This window comes from Hyalella azteca, unplaced genomic scaffold, assembly GCF_000764305.2.
Source record: "Hyalella azteca isolate HAZT.00-mixed unplaced genomic scaffold, Hazt_2.0.2 contig223, whole genome shotgun sequence".
NCBI classification, from domain to species: domain Eukaryota; kingdom Metazoa; phylum Arthropoda; class Malacostraca; order Amphipoda; family Hyalellidae; genus Hyalella; species Hyalella azteca.
Window position 1 is genome coordinate 193,208 of NW_025930578.1, and position 15,734 is coordinate 208,941.

General features: G+C 35.9%; 1 protein-coding gene across 2 annotated transcripts in view; it reads right to left on the reverse strand.

The window, feature by feature from the left end:
• The window catches only part of LOC108675572 (paramyosin, long form), a 44,293-nt gene that overhangs the window by 16,558 nt on the left and 12,001 nt on the right, over positions 1 to 15,734 (reverse strand). For both annotated transcript variants that reach the window (XM_018163596.2, XM_018163594.2), the window contains exons 2-8: positions 11,153 to 11,209; positions 7,069 to 7,155; positions 5,878 to 6,044; positions 4,578 to 4,776; positions 3,941 to 4,066; positions 2,013 to 2,209; positions 885 to 1,017 (exon numbers count right to left, since the gene is read on the reverse strand). In XM_018163596.2, the coding sequence (XP_018019085.1) occupies positions 885 to 1,017; positions 2,013 to 2,209; positions 3,941 to 4,066; positions 4,578 to 4,776; positions 5,878 to 6,044; positions 7,069 to 7,155; positions 11,153 to 11,209 (966 nt within the window). The remainder of the gene's footprint in view (positions 1 to 884; positions 1,018 to 2,012; positions 2,210 to 3,940; positions 4,067 to 4,577; positions 4,777 to 5,877; positions 6,045 to 7,068; positions 7,156 to 11,152; positions 11,210 to 15,734) is intronic.

Genomic DNA, 15,734 nt, shown 5'->3' on the forward strand with positions numbered 1-15,734 from the left:
GTGAATATTCTTAAAATAATCGGAAATTATCAACTGAATGTTGCATATATATTTTATGCAACATATATTTTATGTATAATGAATTTTCTGATATGAAACCAACTTTGGTTAGCCAAAGACTGAAATATTTCACTTTGCGCGTTGATGGAAGCCTTTAGGGCTCGCATTAACTCACTATGAGTCCTTCAAGTCACTGAGCTATCCTCTTTAGCACAAGATATTCATGATATTCATGAATACGAAGTCTAGTTTCTCTTGACCTCGTGAGGCATTTTTTTCAATTTGTGTGATTCCGTACAACTACTTTGTACTTTACCATCTATCAACCTTGGGACGTTGGCCGCCATGGACTTTGGTCCCGCAGTCAACAACTGTAATCTAATTACTTCGTCTACTCTACAACCAAGGGACTTTCTGCGGCCTTTCAGAACATTCCTTCAGCTTCTCCGCATCCTAGATGAGGACTTTGATCTCCTGGGACAAGATAGAGTTCTGCTTCCCAATTACAACTTTACTTATTTTGACCTTATACATGCCCTAAATCATGAGAATGTTAGTAATTTTTTTTAAGTTTTTCTTCACCTTTTCCAAATCTAAGATGAGGACTTTGATCTCCACAAACCAGTCAGACCTCTGATTCCCAATTACAATTTTAATAATCTTAACCTCACACATGGCCTAAATTGTGATCATTTTAGTCATTTTTAGCGCATTTTCTCATTTATGGACAAAATGCACTATTGTGCTCGCCATGTCCGTCTGTCTGTCTGTCTGTCTGTCTGTCCGTCCGTGATCTCAATCTCAAGTTTTCGTCGACGAGAAAATGCGCTCTCTGTCACTCACTGCAGTGAGTACTGAGTTATATTTTTTAAGTTCCCCCTCACCTTTTCCAAATCCAAGATGAGGACTTCGATCTCCTGGGACAAGCGGGACTTCTGCTTCTCGACTCCTGAGAGCTTCGTCGTGAGGGAGCTGATGGTCTCCTCCAGCTCAGTGATGCGGATCAACATCTTCTTCCTTTGGCACAAATTCAATCAGTATAAGTATTCCTATTTATTCAATACAGAAACATATCTTTAAATAATTTTCTAAGTTTACTCGAAAATTATATAAAATCACACATAGTCACATATAGAACTTACCTGCCAATAGCGGCTTAATGTTTACGCAATGAATATTTTCCATTCATTAGACGGTATTCGTTAATGAGTGTCAAAAAGCTAATCAAATTATGAGGAATCGGCAAACAACTTATGTCATGAGCTTGGGATTGAAATCTATTGAAAAGATTGCCGTTATTTGTGCCGCTATTTAAAAAGGACAAAGTGAAATAACTTGTAATTACTATTGATCAAATTCACATCATCTAAATTTTCGATAATATAAATAATTTTTGGCGCATTATTAAGGTCTAACAAATTTTCCATAATCATTAAATGAAAATTTACTTTAAGCTGTTTTATTAATAATGAAAAATTTTGTCTATTTTATATGATTTGAATATAGAGTTAAATAAATTTCATCACCCAGCTTATTTTAGCCAGATGTTCCTAATCCATAAATAAGTTACTGCGGTGAAGGGCACTTTATTTCATTATGATGATTTACTAGAAAAGTTGTGGCGTACACAATTTAGCGTGTTCTATTGATAACAAAGTGTAATCTTTGCTATCATAATAATTTCATGAGTGTCCCCTGAATCTCATTGACACTTAATAGCCCCAAATTGCTAGCAATTTTTTGAAGTTTATAAATATTGTAATTGATCCCATTGTGGTCGTATCGTCCTATTGTGTAGTAATAAACATAAATTTTGTTATCCAGCTCTATAATCCAGCTTTCTTAATTAAATGCCGACATACTTCTGCGTTGTAACGTATGATTCTTGTCCATATTCACAGCTTGCTGCGGTCTCGAACGCGCAACTCACTGCTTCAATTTCGCTTTGCTAACTGCCCGGCATCCTTATTGGTATCCTAATAACCTAGCTCTAGGATCCCTCTTTGACTCACTTGATCTCCTCAACCTCCTCTTGGCGGCCGCGGACCTCGATCTCCCACTTGCTCTTGTAGGAGTTAGCGTTGGCGCACTCGTTGCTGTACTTGCGCTCGATGTCGAGGCGCAGCTCGCACTCTTCGTCGTAGCTCGAGCGCAGCGTTGCAAGCTCCTGAGTGATGGCTGCGATGTCGGCCTCCAGCTTGCGACGACGCTGCTCGTATACGGTGAATTATTATAGTTTATTTTATTTTTAAATTACTTGATTACTATTAATTACTTACTGTAAATTACTTACTTGGTATTATTATAATTAGTAAATTAAAATACTATTATTTTAAATTACTTGAAATATTAGGTGAACTGTGACATCTTGGGTGAAGAAGATGCTTACGGCGGTAAATTTGATTAATTATTTGATGCTCATGCTGATATTTGATATCTAGAAATCTCAAATAAATTGTCGCGTGTAATTAACGCGGCATAATTACATCAGGACGTTGGTTTTATTCGAAATTATGTATAATTTAATTATGTTACCTAAAATGCCGAGAGTGCTTACGGCATAGAATTCAATTTTTTTCAATAGTCACGGGGATATTTCATAATATGTAATATTAATCAAATGCTGAGACTACAGTGGCAGTGACGTATAGCAACTTAGTTACGAAGCTCTATTTTCATTACCGTTTTCTTATGGTAAAGAAGAAATATCTGAAATATACTTATATGTACACATAATTGACCTAATACAAATTAGGGCATTTATCGCAGCATGCACCCAATTTTGTATCCCATCATCGGAGAAAGTTACCGCCCGACACCGTATAAGACCCCAGCTGTTGCAAGACCCCAAGTAGTCTGAAAAAGACCCAATTAAGTAGGTGAGAGTGTTCACGATTCTAATTAGGGTTTCTCGCTTTTTTCCTTTTCACGAATGTATTTACGACCATCATTTGGTGCCTTAAACCATTACAGCTCCATCTGTACAAATGTTCAGTCATAAACCTCACTGGTTCGATGCTGAATGCAAGCAGCTTTAGCACTGAGAGTACGCGTTATAGGAAGCACTCCGGGGACGGCAATTTTAATTCACGCAAACTGTTTAAGATTCACTGCAGTGGCGTCTGTGGCTCCTTAACGTATTGACTCGATATATTTGTATCACGTTCCTTATTCTTCGTTGAAATCAAAATTAAACAATTGGTCACGCATGCACGAAAGGGTATCCGCTACGACGACATTCTCTCTTTAGAGCCTTACCTCGCTGTATAAGCAATAAGTGTTTATAATGGTTCTCACATCATTGCATTACTGAGTTTCTGGTGGTCGTTGTGAGGGCTTATTATCTAGCATTTGTGTAGATACAAATGCTTTTACAACACGAGATGATAGAGGAACAGATAATTCTTTCTATTTTCTGAGCTATAGTACAACGTTATGTGAATTTATATCAGTACTGCTCATTCTTTTCCCCATATCTTACCTGCTCCCGAACAGGATGAATCTAAGTAATAGTTATTATTCTATTTTATAACTTAAGTAATAGTTGTTATTCTATTTTATAACCTAAGTAATAGTTGTTATTCTATTTTAAAACCTAAGTAATAGTTGTTATTCTATTTTATAACCTAATTAATAGTTGTTATTCTATATATAATCTAAGTAATAGTTGTTATTCTATTTTATAACCTAAGTAATAGTTGTTAGTCTATTTTAAAACCTAAGTAATAGTTGTTATTCTATTTTATAACCTAAATAATAGTTGTTATTCTATTTATAATCTAAGTAATAGTTGTTATTCTATTCTATAACCTAAGTAATACATAGTTTTTATTCTATTTTATAACCTATGCAATAGTTGCTATTCTATTTTATAACTTATGTAATAGTTATAATCCTATGTTTATCAGTATCATATGTTCATGTTGACACCGCCACTCACCCGCTCCTCTTCCTCATACTTCCTACGGAACTCCTCGACGTTGCTGGAGGCGTTCTTACTGATGTAAGTAATCTCTTCGATCTTCACCTTCAGCTCCTGCACCGACTTGTGCAGCTCGATGTTCTCCTGCACAGTTCATTCAATTAATAATTTCCTAATTGTTTTAAAAAGGATCAATATTGATATAATTCTACACAAATAATTTGATATTCAATTGATAATCTCCTAATTGTTTTTATAGGATCAATATTGGTATGATTCTACACCAATAATTTGAGAAAAATTTTGTCACGGAATATATATAACATGAAAATTTCTTTCTACGACGGCATTCATTACAAATTTTCTTCAATCAAGATATTTTCTTGTTATCATCTGTTAAGTTAAGCGTGTTCAGTCTAATTTTCTTCTAGAAAATGCAAATGCAACTGAAATATAATTAGAGCATCATTCATTCGTGAGACCACATGAATTAAAATATATTACAGGAAATTAAATATAGGAGTACTGATCCACGGAGTCAATACTGAAACATTTTCTCGTGACAAACATGCGAACAGCCCCGGATGATCTAGCAGAGGGGAGACTGAAACATTCCTCTCGCGACAGTAGTTCTGAAGTTTACAATATAACTCACGACGCTAATTCGCTGCTTGTTGGAGGTGAGGTCAACGACGGTGCGGTTGAGCTCCTCAATCTTGATATTGAGCTCCTGAATGACGATGTTGAGGGACTTGATGGACTTGTTGTTGTTGGCGGCCTCGACGGTGGCTCGCTCGAGCTGCTCGGTGAGCTCATACACCTCAGTCTGGAACTTGCTTCGCTCCTTCTCGATCCTGGCAACAAGTTTCCGTTCATTTAAACTTACAGCATTAATGTGAATGCGATCTTTGAAGTCATATGCGCACGACTATAAATGATAACAATATCCTCGCGTCTGTAATACAAACATTTCAAGACATTTTATTATCGTTCGTGGATTTTGGCAGCACGAATGCAAATGCGTTCTTTGAGGTCATAATAGTACAACTAGAAATGATGATAACAATATCCTCGCGTCTGTAATGCGAACATTTCAAGAAATTTTATTATCGTTCGTAGAAATGGGCTACATGAATTGAATGCGTTCTTTGAGGTCATAAAAGTACAACTAGAAATGATAATAACAGTATCCTCGCGTCTGTCATGTGAACATTTCAAGAAACGGAAATTTCATTATCGTTCGTATGAATGGGCAACATGAATGTGAATGCGTTCTTTGAGGACATAGGAGCACGACTAGAAATGATGGTAACAATATCCTCGCGTCTGTATTGCGGACATTTCAAGAAACAGGAATTTTATTATCTTTCGTGGATATGGGCAACATGAATTGCCATGTTTTTTGGCAGGCCTCATAAAATAGCCTACATTAATCTTGCTTTTGTTTATACCTGTTCCAGCTTAATTCCGAAGGATCGACATAAATTGTTGTAATATGTTGACCTCGCATGGATTTTAAATTCAGACCATCGTGACCTGTCGAAACCTAGTTAATGAAGATATTTGTAAATTATAGGAGACATTCACTGCATTCGAAACTAATTCAGATTCATATTCTTTTACTATAGTAACCTAGTGAGTTTTGACCATTGAATTTGTTCTAAGCTTTTATTCAAACAATTTAGTAACATTAATTCAAACAATTTCTCAAACATTCAAAACATCGTTAATATATTAATTATTTGCTAAATCTGGCGTTTGATCTACCAACGTCATCTAAGAATTGTTCAACTCCATGAAAATTAAAATGCACTCTCTGGTCATAAATTGTACTCATATAAACAAGAAATTTCTGCCATATTATAATAACAATTCAGTAAGTAGACATACAATATAGGCGATGACTTAGTTACAGGATTATATTCTAACAACTTATTAAGGTTTTAAGCACCCACTTGGACTTGGCCTTGGTGAGGATGTCGACTTGGTCCTGGAAGTCAACGACAGCTTCCTGATGTTTCTTCTTGAGCAGGTGCTGCGTCTGCTCAGCCTCCAGGTGCACATCTTCCAGCAACTTGCGCAGCTTAGCCAGCTCAGCGTCGCGCTTGCGGTTGATTTCGATCTGAGTATTAAAATAATAATTTTAACAATAATAATCATAATAGTAATAATATTAATATCAATAATTATAATATTAATAGTATTATTAATAACAATACTTATATATCTGAAAAAATGTTGCAAAATTCAACAGTGATCATCGTTCGGCCTGTGAAATGAAGTCACCAACCGCAGGAGACTGAAATCTCTAGGCACGTGCAGTCGGGTTTTTAATTAGTTGAAGTTACTTGACTTTTTTGTACATCAACGCCTGTTTTCTTATATGATTTTCATTTGAAAGCTAACATGATTAATTTGTATACTCTAGAACATGGAGCATAATAATCGTAAATAATATACATTTATATTGTTTACCTGTGGTTTTCACATACTAGTATATTGTAAACAGTTAATTAGTTTTGGAAAAATATATTCGTTCATATTGTTATGTCATTTGTGTGTTGTAATTATACATCGTATTTTACGTTATTGCAACAATTAAATAATTTGAAAGTTAAGTATCACTGGATGTTTTATTCATTGTACAAGTTTGTAGAAAATCAAAATTGTTATACTTCCTCGAAGACACTTTTTATGTAATTTAACCTTTTAATAAAATATTAGAAATTATTGCATAAAATATGTCTAAAGCTACTCGTTTAATAATGATCTATATAAGCAAATTAGTTCTCACTCTCACTCTCTCGCTTGAATCTGTACCCGTTTGACTTACTAAAATATTACAAATTATTGCTACTTAATTAATTAAAGCTACTCGTTTACTAATGATCTATATAAGAAAATTAGTTCTCTCTCGCTTAAACCTAACCTAACCTAACTAAACCAAACGAAACCTAACCTAACCTAATCTAACCTAACCTAACCTAACCAAACCTAACCTAACCCAACCTAACCTAACCTAATCTAACCTAACCTAACCTAACCAAACCTAACCTAACCAAATCTAACCTAACCTAACCTAACCAAACTTAACCTAACCTAACCTAACTTAACCTAACCATTAAATGTGCAACCGTTTGACCGACCTGTCCATCCGCGCCAGCTTCGACCTCCTCAATGCGCTCCTGTAGCTGAATGACCTGCACGCTGAAGTCAGACTTCTCGCGCTCCACCTGTTACAATAACAATAATATCCATTATATCAATTACAAATAATGTCAATTAACTAAGAGCTATGTAGTTCATAGTTGCGCATAAAATTACTATAGCAATTACAAATAGTGTTATTTAAAATGAAGTTCAATCTGTCTGAAGTTCAATTGTTCAAAAATACCGTCAAAAACAAATAATTGTATTTAACTTTGAGCAAACTGGTTAGCAGTTGTTTGAAAATGCTGTCAATAACAAATAATTTAATTTAACTCAGATCTAACTGGTTCGCAGTTGTTTGAAAATACTGTCAATAACAAATACTATTATTTAACTTTTGTCTTGGTGGTTCACAATTGTTCAAAAATGCTGTCAATAAAAAATAATATTACTTAACTTTTGTCTAGGTAGTTCACAGTTGGTCAAAAATATTATCAATAACAAATACTTCTATTTAACTTTGATATAGATGGTTCTGAGTTGGTAAAAAAGCAGCAAATACAAATGTAAAGAGTTATAAATGGAATTTACGAGCACAGTTAACGGCATGAAATTAATTGACATCGACATGATCAAGTTTGAAAATAATATAATGAGTGAACGGAAGTTGAGGTCTTCTAAAGTTTTTGAGTGTCTTTAAGTAATTATAATTAATTATTTAGACGTTCATCAAGAACTGAGCGTATGGGTATTTTTTCATGTATTTTTTACTGTGCTACTTTGTAAGACTATGTCGATGAGCGCATAAGCTGGATATTTTTGATGAGTATGGTTTTTTTTTAGGTATTTTTTACTGCGCTTCTTTGCAAGACTATGACGATGAGCGCATAAGCGATCTGGTGGCATAGTATAGAGCGTTTGTGCCTCATTATGAAGAGCTTACATGTTTTGGCAATGTGCATAATGGAAGGTTTCCATGTGCCGGTATTGGGCGTTATGAGAGCTTTCCATCATATTGGGCGTAATGAAAGTTTTGCATGTGTCGGTATTGAGCGTTATAAAAGGGTTAAAAGGTTTACATTTGTCGGAATCGTGCGTTATGAAAGGCTTGCATTCGACGGTATTGTGCGTTATGAAAGGTTTACATGTGTCGGAATCATGCGTAAGGGTACGCACACAGTAAAAACAGGTTTGCCCGCGCGGGCAACCTGCTCCAACCTGCCACACGAATGAACATAGGATAATAATGTAAGTGTTCACAGTGAAAACCTGTACGAATAGGCTTCTGTATTCTATGGTTTCAGGCGCCAGCCTGAGCAGGTAACCAGCACGCTGGCAACCTGCTTTCACTGTGTGCGTACCCTTATGAAAGGCTTACATTTGACGGTATTGTGCGTTATGAAAGGTTTACATATATCGGTATTATGCGTTATGAAAGTTTTGCATGTGTTGAAATTTTGCGCCATGAAAGTTCTACATGTGTCGGAATTGCATGTTATGAAAGGTTCACACGTGTCGGTATTCGGCGCTTTGAAAGGTTCACATACAGTATGTTGGATCTGAGAGTGCTCATGTTCACTCATAAAAGTGAGGAGGTCAGGATGACTCACTCGGGCGTTTCCCAAAATCGATGCATCGTCTGCAAATATTCCTCTGACTCACGCACTCCCGCCTCACAGCCGTCTTTGTTGGTGAGTCAAACTCAAACCATTTCACTAATTATTAAAATACTTGAATTAATCGAGAGTGCTGAGACCTACTGATATCCCTTCGTATTTTCGACAAGCTCAAGTTTGTCATACTGACTCATTATTTTCCCTGATTGATCAGAAATAAGCTTATGCAACAGAGCATCAGTACCAGTAAATCAGGAATGTCTTGTGTCACAACGGGAATGTCAGCGCACCAGTCGGCATAAAGGAACAGGTTTTGAGAACAGGAGAATATACAAGACGATATGTACTTTTGAGTGCTAGATTTGTCATTACGAGCGCGTGTTAGTAGGTCGAGAGTGTAGGAATTCGGTAGTGTGAATGTCTGGCCATGCGTGGCAATGTGAGTGTGTTGAATGAATAGTTGGTTCTTGTATGAGTTTGAGTGTCAATGTGTCGCATACGAGTGTTAGTGTAGGAGAGTGTTAGTGTAGGAGAGTGTGAGCGTGTGGCTCCTAGGGTGTAAATGCATGCGTCCGCCTTACTAGAAGAGACTTATTCTTTCCCAACACCAGTTAATTTTGTGTAAGCATTTCGGTAAAGGATTTAGATCATATTCCGACACGCTCAACAGATGAGCCAGATAACTCCTTAGTATAAATATGATATGATAATAAGGATTCTTCTTCTGTTTATTATACCTTATTTCTTCTTTTGTGAACTTTGTCCGTTACACGAAATGTTTCGTTGGTTGCCTTTGCTCGACAAACTGTATTCATTTAGCGTGCTTCTCTCAACAGGTCAACCCAGTACTGCTGCACCTCCAATCCCAAAATTTTTCATCTAGGTCTCTCCCAGTCATTATATATATTTTTTTAATTTGCTGTCATTGTATGAATTGTTCCGTTAAGTAATCTATCTTAATTAAATTACAGATACTAATTTCACGAGTACATCCTGCATACCACCCCAGATAATTGAACAGAACCTGTTCGGTGCTATGACATACGAGATTGTGCGTGTTATAGAGTGTGGTTATGCAGAGTAATCATGAGTGTGACATGAGTGTGCGTGTAAGAGAGTGTAAGCGTTTGATAATGTGTGCGTGCAATAGAGTGAGAGCGTGTGAGGTTTTTTCTTGAAAATGTGTCGGAATGCGAGAGTGTAGGTGTTAGAGAGCACGGCCATATTGAGTTTTAAATATCAAAGTGTCGGCATACAAGAGTGTACGTGTGAGAGAGTGTGAGCGTGTTGGTGCTTGCCTGACTATGTGTCGGAATGCGAGAGTGTAAGTGTTAGAGAGCGTGATCATGCAGAGTTTTAAATATCAAAGTGTCGGCATACAAGAGTGTGCGCGTAAAAGAGTGTGAACGTGTGCGTGTAAGATTGTGTGCACGTGTGCGTACGTGCAAGAGAGTGAGAATGTGTACGTGCAAGAGAGTGTGCACGTGTGCGTGCAAGATTGTGTGCACGTGTGCGTACGTGCAAGAGAGTGAGAATGTGTGCGTGCAAGAGAGTGTGAGCGTGTAGGTGCTTGCTTGACAATGTGTCGGAATGCGAGAGTGTATGTGTTAGAGAGCGTGATCATGCAGAGTTTTAAATATCAATGTGTCGGCATACAAGTGTGTGCGTGTAAGAGTGTGAGCGAGTGGGCGCGTGTTGGCAGTATATATTAAGCGCTTGAGTCACACGTCTTGGCGCTGTGAGACACGCAGCTCTAGTCTACCGCCCTGCATTCTTCTCCTCAGCACAGTTTGCAGCTCATCTAATCTCTCTTATTGTAACTTGTTGCTTTATGTCTTCTGTATCTGCATATAATTAAGATTTGGAAGCTTATTTTCATAGTGAAAATGTATTGCTTTATATCTCCTGTATCTGCATATAATTAAGAGTTGAAAGCTTACTTTCACAATGAAAATGTATGACATTAGCTTATTACTTGTTGGTGATATTGAATATTTGTTTGAAATAATTACATCGCCCGAAAAATATAATTATTTGGAAATTTACTTTAATAATGAAAATGCATGGCCTTAGCTTATTGTTTGCTGGTGAAATGGATTATTTATTTGAAATAATTATATCGCCCAAAATATTTCTGGAAAATGATTGGACCCTGCTCGCATGATTTCTTTCTTAAGTAAATCGCACACCGTTCATTCAATATATGAAATTTCCCGATAAGTCCAGTTAAAAATTACAAGCTATGCTTCCTCACAAAAAAAATTATCGCCACGCAATATATATTTAATTTTTCTTTGAAAACGAAAACTCCATACAGTGACGAATTGTAAGATTCTTGCTTGTTATTATTCTTTGGTAAATAATAGTAATAAATAATAATAAATAAATATAATAATAAATAATAGTAATAATATGGTACGATAAATAATAATAATAATAAATGAATAATAATTTTACGACTTACCCTCTGTCGGAGCTCCCTCTCGTACTCGAGGTCCTCTTGAAGGAGGCGGATTTTGTCCTGAAATATAAAAGAAATCATATTACAAATTTGGAAAGCAGATGATGCATCAATAATAGTTTAGATTAAACATAAAATAAGTTTCTACTTCAAAAGAATATATTGCACAAAAAAAATATACAATGTGATAAATATTTCTATAATTTTGTAGCTATTTCCTGTTCGGGCAAAATTCAACATGATGAGAATTCTTGGTCCACATGAAATATAGATAAAAAAAGTAGATTAGGATTTGTATGATATTTTTTAGAAATATTGACGGGTAATTCGCATTTAGACGAAAAGTTGGCGCAGCATCGAAGTAAACTGAATGCTACAACAAAATGTCTTAATTGGGTCTTGATTTTGAAGAGCATTAGCAATATTTACATTAAATTAATATCTTTACTTTAACAAAGTAACGATTCTGAATGAAATGTAATGGTTCCTAGGTTGAGTTTCCTTGACTAGAATGCGTGAGATGAAAGTAAAACACTTTGGCTGCTATTGAGGATATTAAAAATGGCTGCTTCTTTCAACGACACAAACTTCCTATTAGCGTGCAGTGCAAATGGTATTTAGAATAGAGCAAAATATTTTACAGATGCTCAACAGAAAACAGTTTAAATTCATTTAGTTCCCTGTGAGGAACTACCAAGCAAAATTTCTCAAAATATAAGAGAATCTTTCACTTTCGCACGAGCATATTCTGTATCTTATAGTTTGTTATGGCGGGCGAAAAACCGTCAAAGCGAGAAAAGATATCAGATTGACATTTGTCTGCATTACACTAAAAACAGCATAAAAATTTTGTTGAATTAGATCGGAATTACTCATTTCCGCAATTATTTGAGCAAGTGTAGCAGCAGCACAGGTGTTCTGATGTGTTGACCTGAGAACACATTTAGCCCAGCAGCCTGTGCCAGCAACGCTGCTCTGCCGCGCACACTTGCTCCTCGCACATCCGTGGATTTTTGCTCATAATTCTATTTATTTTATAGGTTCTCTTCTTATTAATCCCTCGCAAAACTTATTTGGATGTTTCCTATTCCATCCCTCTTTCTCGAGGTTACTTCCTTTCTTTTCTTTTTTTTTTTTTTGGTTAACCTTTTGACTTCTCTTCTTGTCGACATCTTTTGTTATCTGGCCTTTCCTTCTATTCAGTCGCAATAAATTTTCTCCATTCTTTGTACTTGAAGAAAATCTCAGATAATTTTTCACCTCTTTCTTTTTATCGATGTATAACTATTTAAAATTAAAAAAATTATTATTTAAGACATAAATCAGAAAAATAACTAATATCTTAGACATAAATAAGAAAAAAATAATATTTAAGATATAGATAAGAAAAATAATTAATATTTAAGACATAAAGCCTCTTCTTGCCGAGTCTGTGGTGGCGGCCTTCACAGCTTTGGCAGCGGTTCAATTAGTGCGTCGCCTTCCTGAACAACTCGAGCCACCCTACGGAAAATTATAGTGGTTTTATTGGCGGTTATTTAATTGCACCCAAGAGAAAATCCGTACAATGCTCGCTATATAAAATGAAAACTGTGTTCTCAGTAAGCATATAGACATGGCTAAAATTCTTTTATATGTACGACTCGCTAACATATAATTTGTATCCTAGTTTCAACCCGTACATTGCTCGCTCGATAAATAAAGGCTGTGTTCTCGGTGAGCATATAGAGATGTATAAAGTTCTCTTATATGCACAACTCGCTAATATTTTTAGCCTATCCATAACCTTCCGAAAAATGTAGTTAAGTTTTCTCGGTTAATATTCAGTCCTATTATTTGAAGAACAATCGTAGCAAAAAGTCAGTTGCCGTTTTAAAATGCCAGTCATTTGTATAACGGTCGAGAGAAGTAGCGACATTGCTGTAGAAGTAGGTAGCTATATTAGCGAAAATGCTATAGAAGTAGGTAGATATAGAAGTAGCGACTGCGCTGTAGAAGTAGGTAGCTATATTAGCGAAAATGCTATAGAAGTAGGTAGATATAGAAGTAGCGACTGCGCTATAGAAGTATCAGGCTATAGAAGTAGCGACTATGCTATAGAAGTAGGTAAAGTAAAAGTCTGAAGCAAATAAAAACAATATTGCACTGCATTTAGAAAGTTAGTTATGAGCAGGAGTAACAGAAACAGCGCTTGTGGACGCCTAAGTAGCAGGAATTCAGTCGCCAAAATGCAAAGCTGGTAATTGAAAAATCATTCCTGGCAGCATGGAAGAACGTCGCATTCAAAGTCGATCATTGCAAAATCAGCAATGGATGAACAACAGCCACCTATGGCTGATATGTCAGCTCAAGTCATGTCAGCCATGGCATCAGCCACGTCAGCCACGTCAGCCACATCAGCCACATCAGCCACATCTGCCACATCAGCCACGTCAGCCTCATCAGCCTCATCAGCTACGTCAGCCACGTCAGCCACATCAGCCACGTCAGCCACGTCAGCTTCATCAGCCTCGTCAGCCACGTCAGCCACGTCAGCCACATCAGCCACGTCAGCCACGGCTGCAGAGAAGTCAGCAGCAGCGCTTGGCTATGGCTCAAGATTCCTCGCGGTGTTGGATCGCGTCTCTGTTCAGCAGAGCTCCACTTCCCTCATTTGCACTGTCGCACTCACTGCATTAATGCTTCATTTCATACAAATTCTTGAATATATTTTTCTTAAATACTTTCTGCGTGGTATTGCAATTAAAATTCGAAGATATAGCAAATTCTGGTTATTCAGTTAAATAGAAGATTGAATGAAGTAGCAACATATTGAAATGAATTAAGTAAGATGAATTTCCGAAATATTCCGAACCTGAAATGGTTGAAATAATTGATAAATTTTGAAAGGTCATCACATTGACCTATTATATCATATTGACCCACCATTTTCCCTTATTTCAGTGGGGATTTAATCTCGTATTTGCAGTCACAAAAATTTGGAATTTGTACAAATGATAAGTTAATACATAATATTTATCAAACGACAACTTTAGTTGACATTTAATGAACAATTACAGCTTACAACTTTTAACGCAATATTTTCTAAGTTTTTCCTTTCCCATATTCTTTCGCCGTCATATGACTGTGTTCTCACGATTCTCCTTTCTATGACAAATTTAATTAAGTTGTTACTGTGATTGCGTTATAAAAATTTTATAATCGTATTGATTAAAATGTTATATTTGAGATTAAAATCTTATAGGTAAATTTACAAACTCTACAAACTAAGTATTCGTACATGCAATATATACATGATTGGCACAAAATAATTTGGAGTAAATGAAATATGGAAGTAATATACGTGGACTTTCACTCACGAGGAAATCACTATCGGAGATACTATTGATAAGAACGCAATTTGAATCTCCATATGGAAAGATGTCAATCGGAAACTGTTACCCCATGCCTAGCGATAGACAGAAAATTAATTAGGTTTGGAACTTTCTTATGATACAGGACCATTTTCTTAACACTGGGCTTGTTTCCCGCGAAATTATAACTCTAAATTCCTGACTTATCACTTAATAAAGGCATCTAATTTGAGGAAGCTTCGACAGGTGACAAGCCTCTTGAAAAAGCTGCTCTTCCAACACGCGAACAATATTTTAATCACCTGCACGTGAGGTGGTGGTAATTGTAAGGAATTTAAAGAACCGTGCCGGTTTAAGATTAAAGTTTAACAAATTAATTTGGCAAAATATGTTTTTGATGCAGGCTAAAGAAAAGATGCGTGTGTGACGAAATGGTAAAAAGTATTAAACGTGTTTAGTGTTCAGTGAAACGATGGCTTTACGAGTTTTGTAAAGGGTGAGACTACGTGTTTGATGAATGAATTTCTTCGTGTTTGATGAATGAATTACTTCGAGTTTGAATAATAAATTACTTCGTGTTTTATTGATGAATTACTTCGTGTTTGATTGATGAATTACTACGTGTTTGATTAATGAATTATTTCGTGTTTTATTGATGAATTACTTCGTGCTTGATGAATAAATTACTTAGTGTTTTATTGATGAATTACTTCGTGCTTGATGAATAAATTACCTCGTGTTTTATTGATGAATTACTTAGTGTTTGATGAATAAATTACTGCGTGTTTTATTGATGAATTACTTCGTGTTTTATTGATGAATTACTTCGTGTTTGATGAATAAATTACTTCGTGTTTTATTGATGAATTACTTCGTGTTTGATTAATGAATTACTTCGTGTTTTATTGATGAATTACTTCGTGTTTGATGAATAAATTACTGCGTGTTTTATTGATGAATTACTTATGTCTCTTATACACATCTAGATGTGTATAAGAGACAGCTAGTAAATCACGCCAAAAAGTAATTTGATTATGTAAGAACGGTCCACAAGCATTAAAGCAATGTTATTCTAAACAATGCGATGTATGGAACAATGAACGCTTTTTCAACAGCTGCAATAAGCGACATAATAACTATAACTTAGCTCGAACAAAATGGTCAACAGTTGAGCCGCTGTAATTCCTCACTATAATATCGCCGATGTAGACGATCTCCGGCGTGATGCTTCT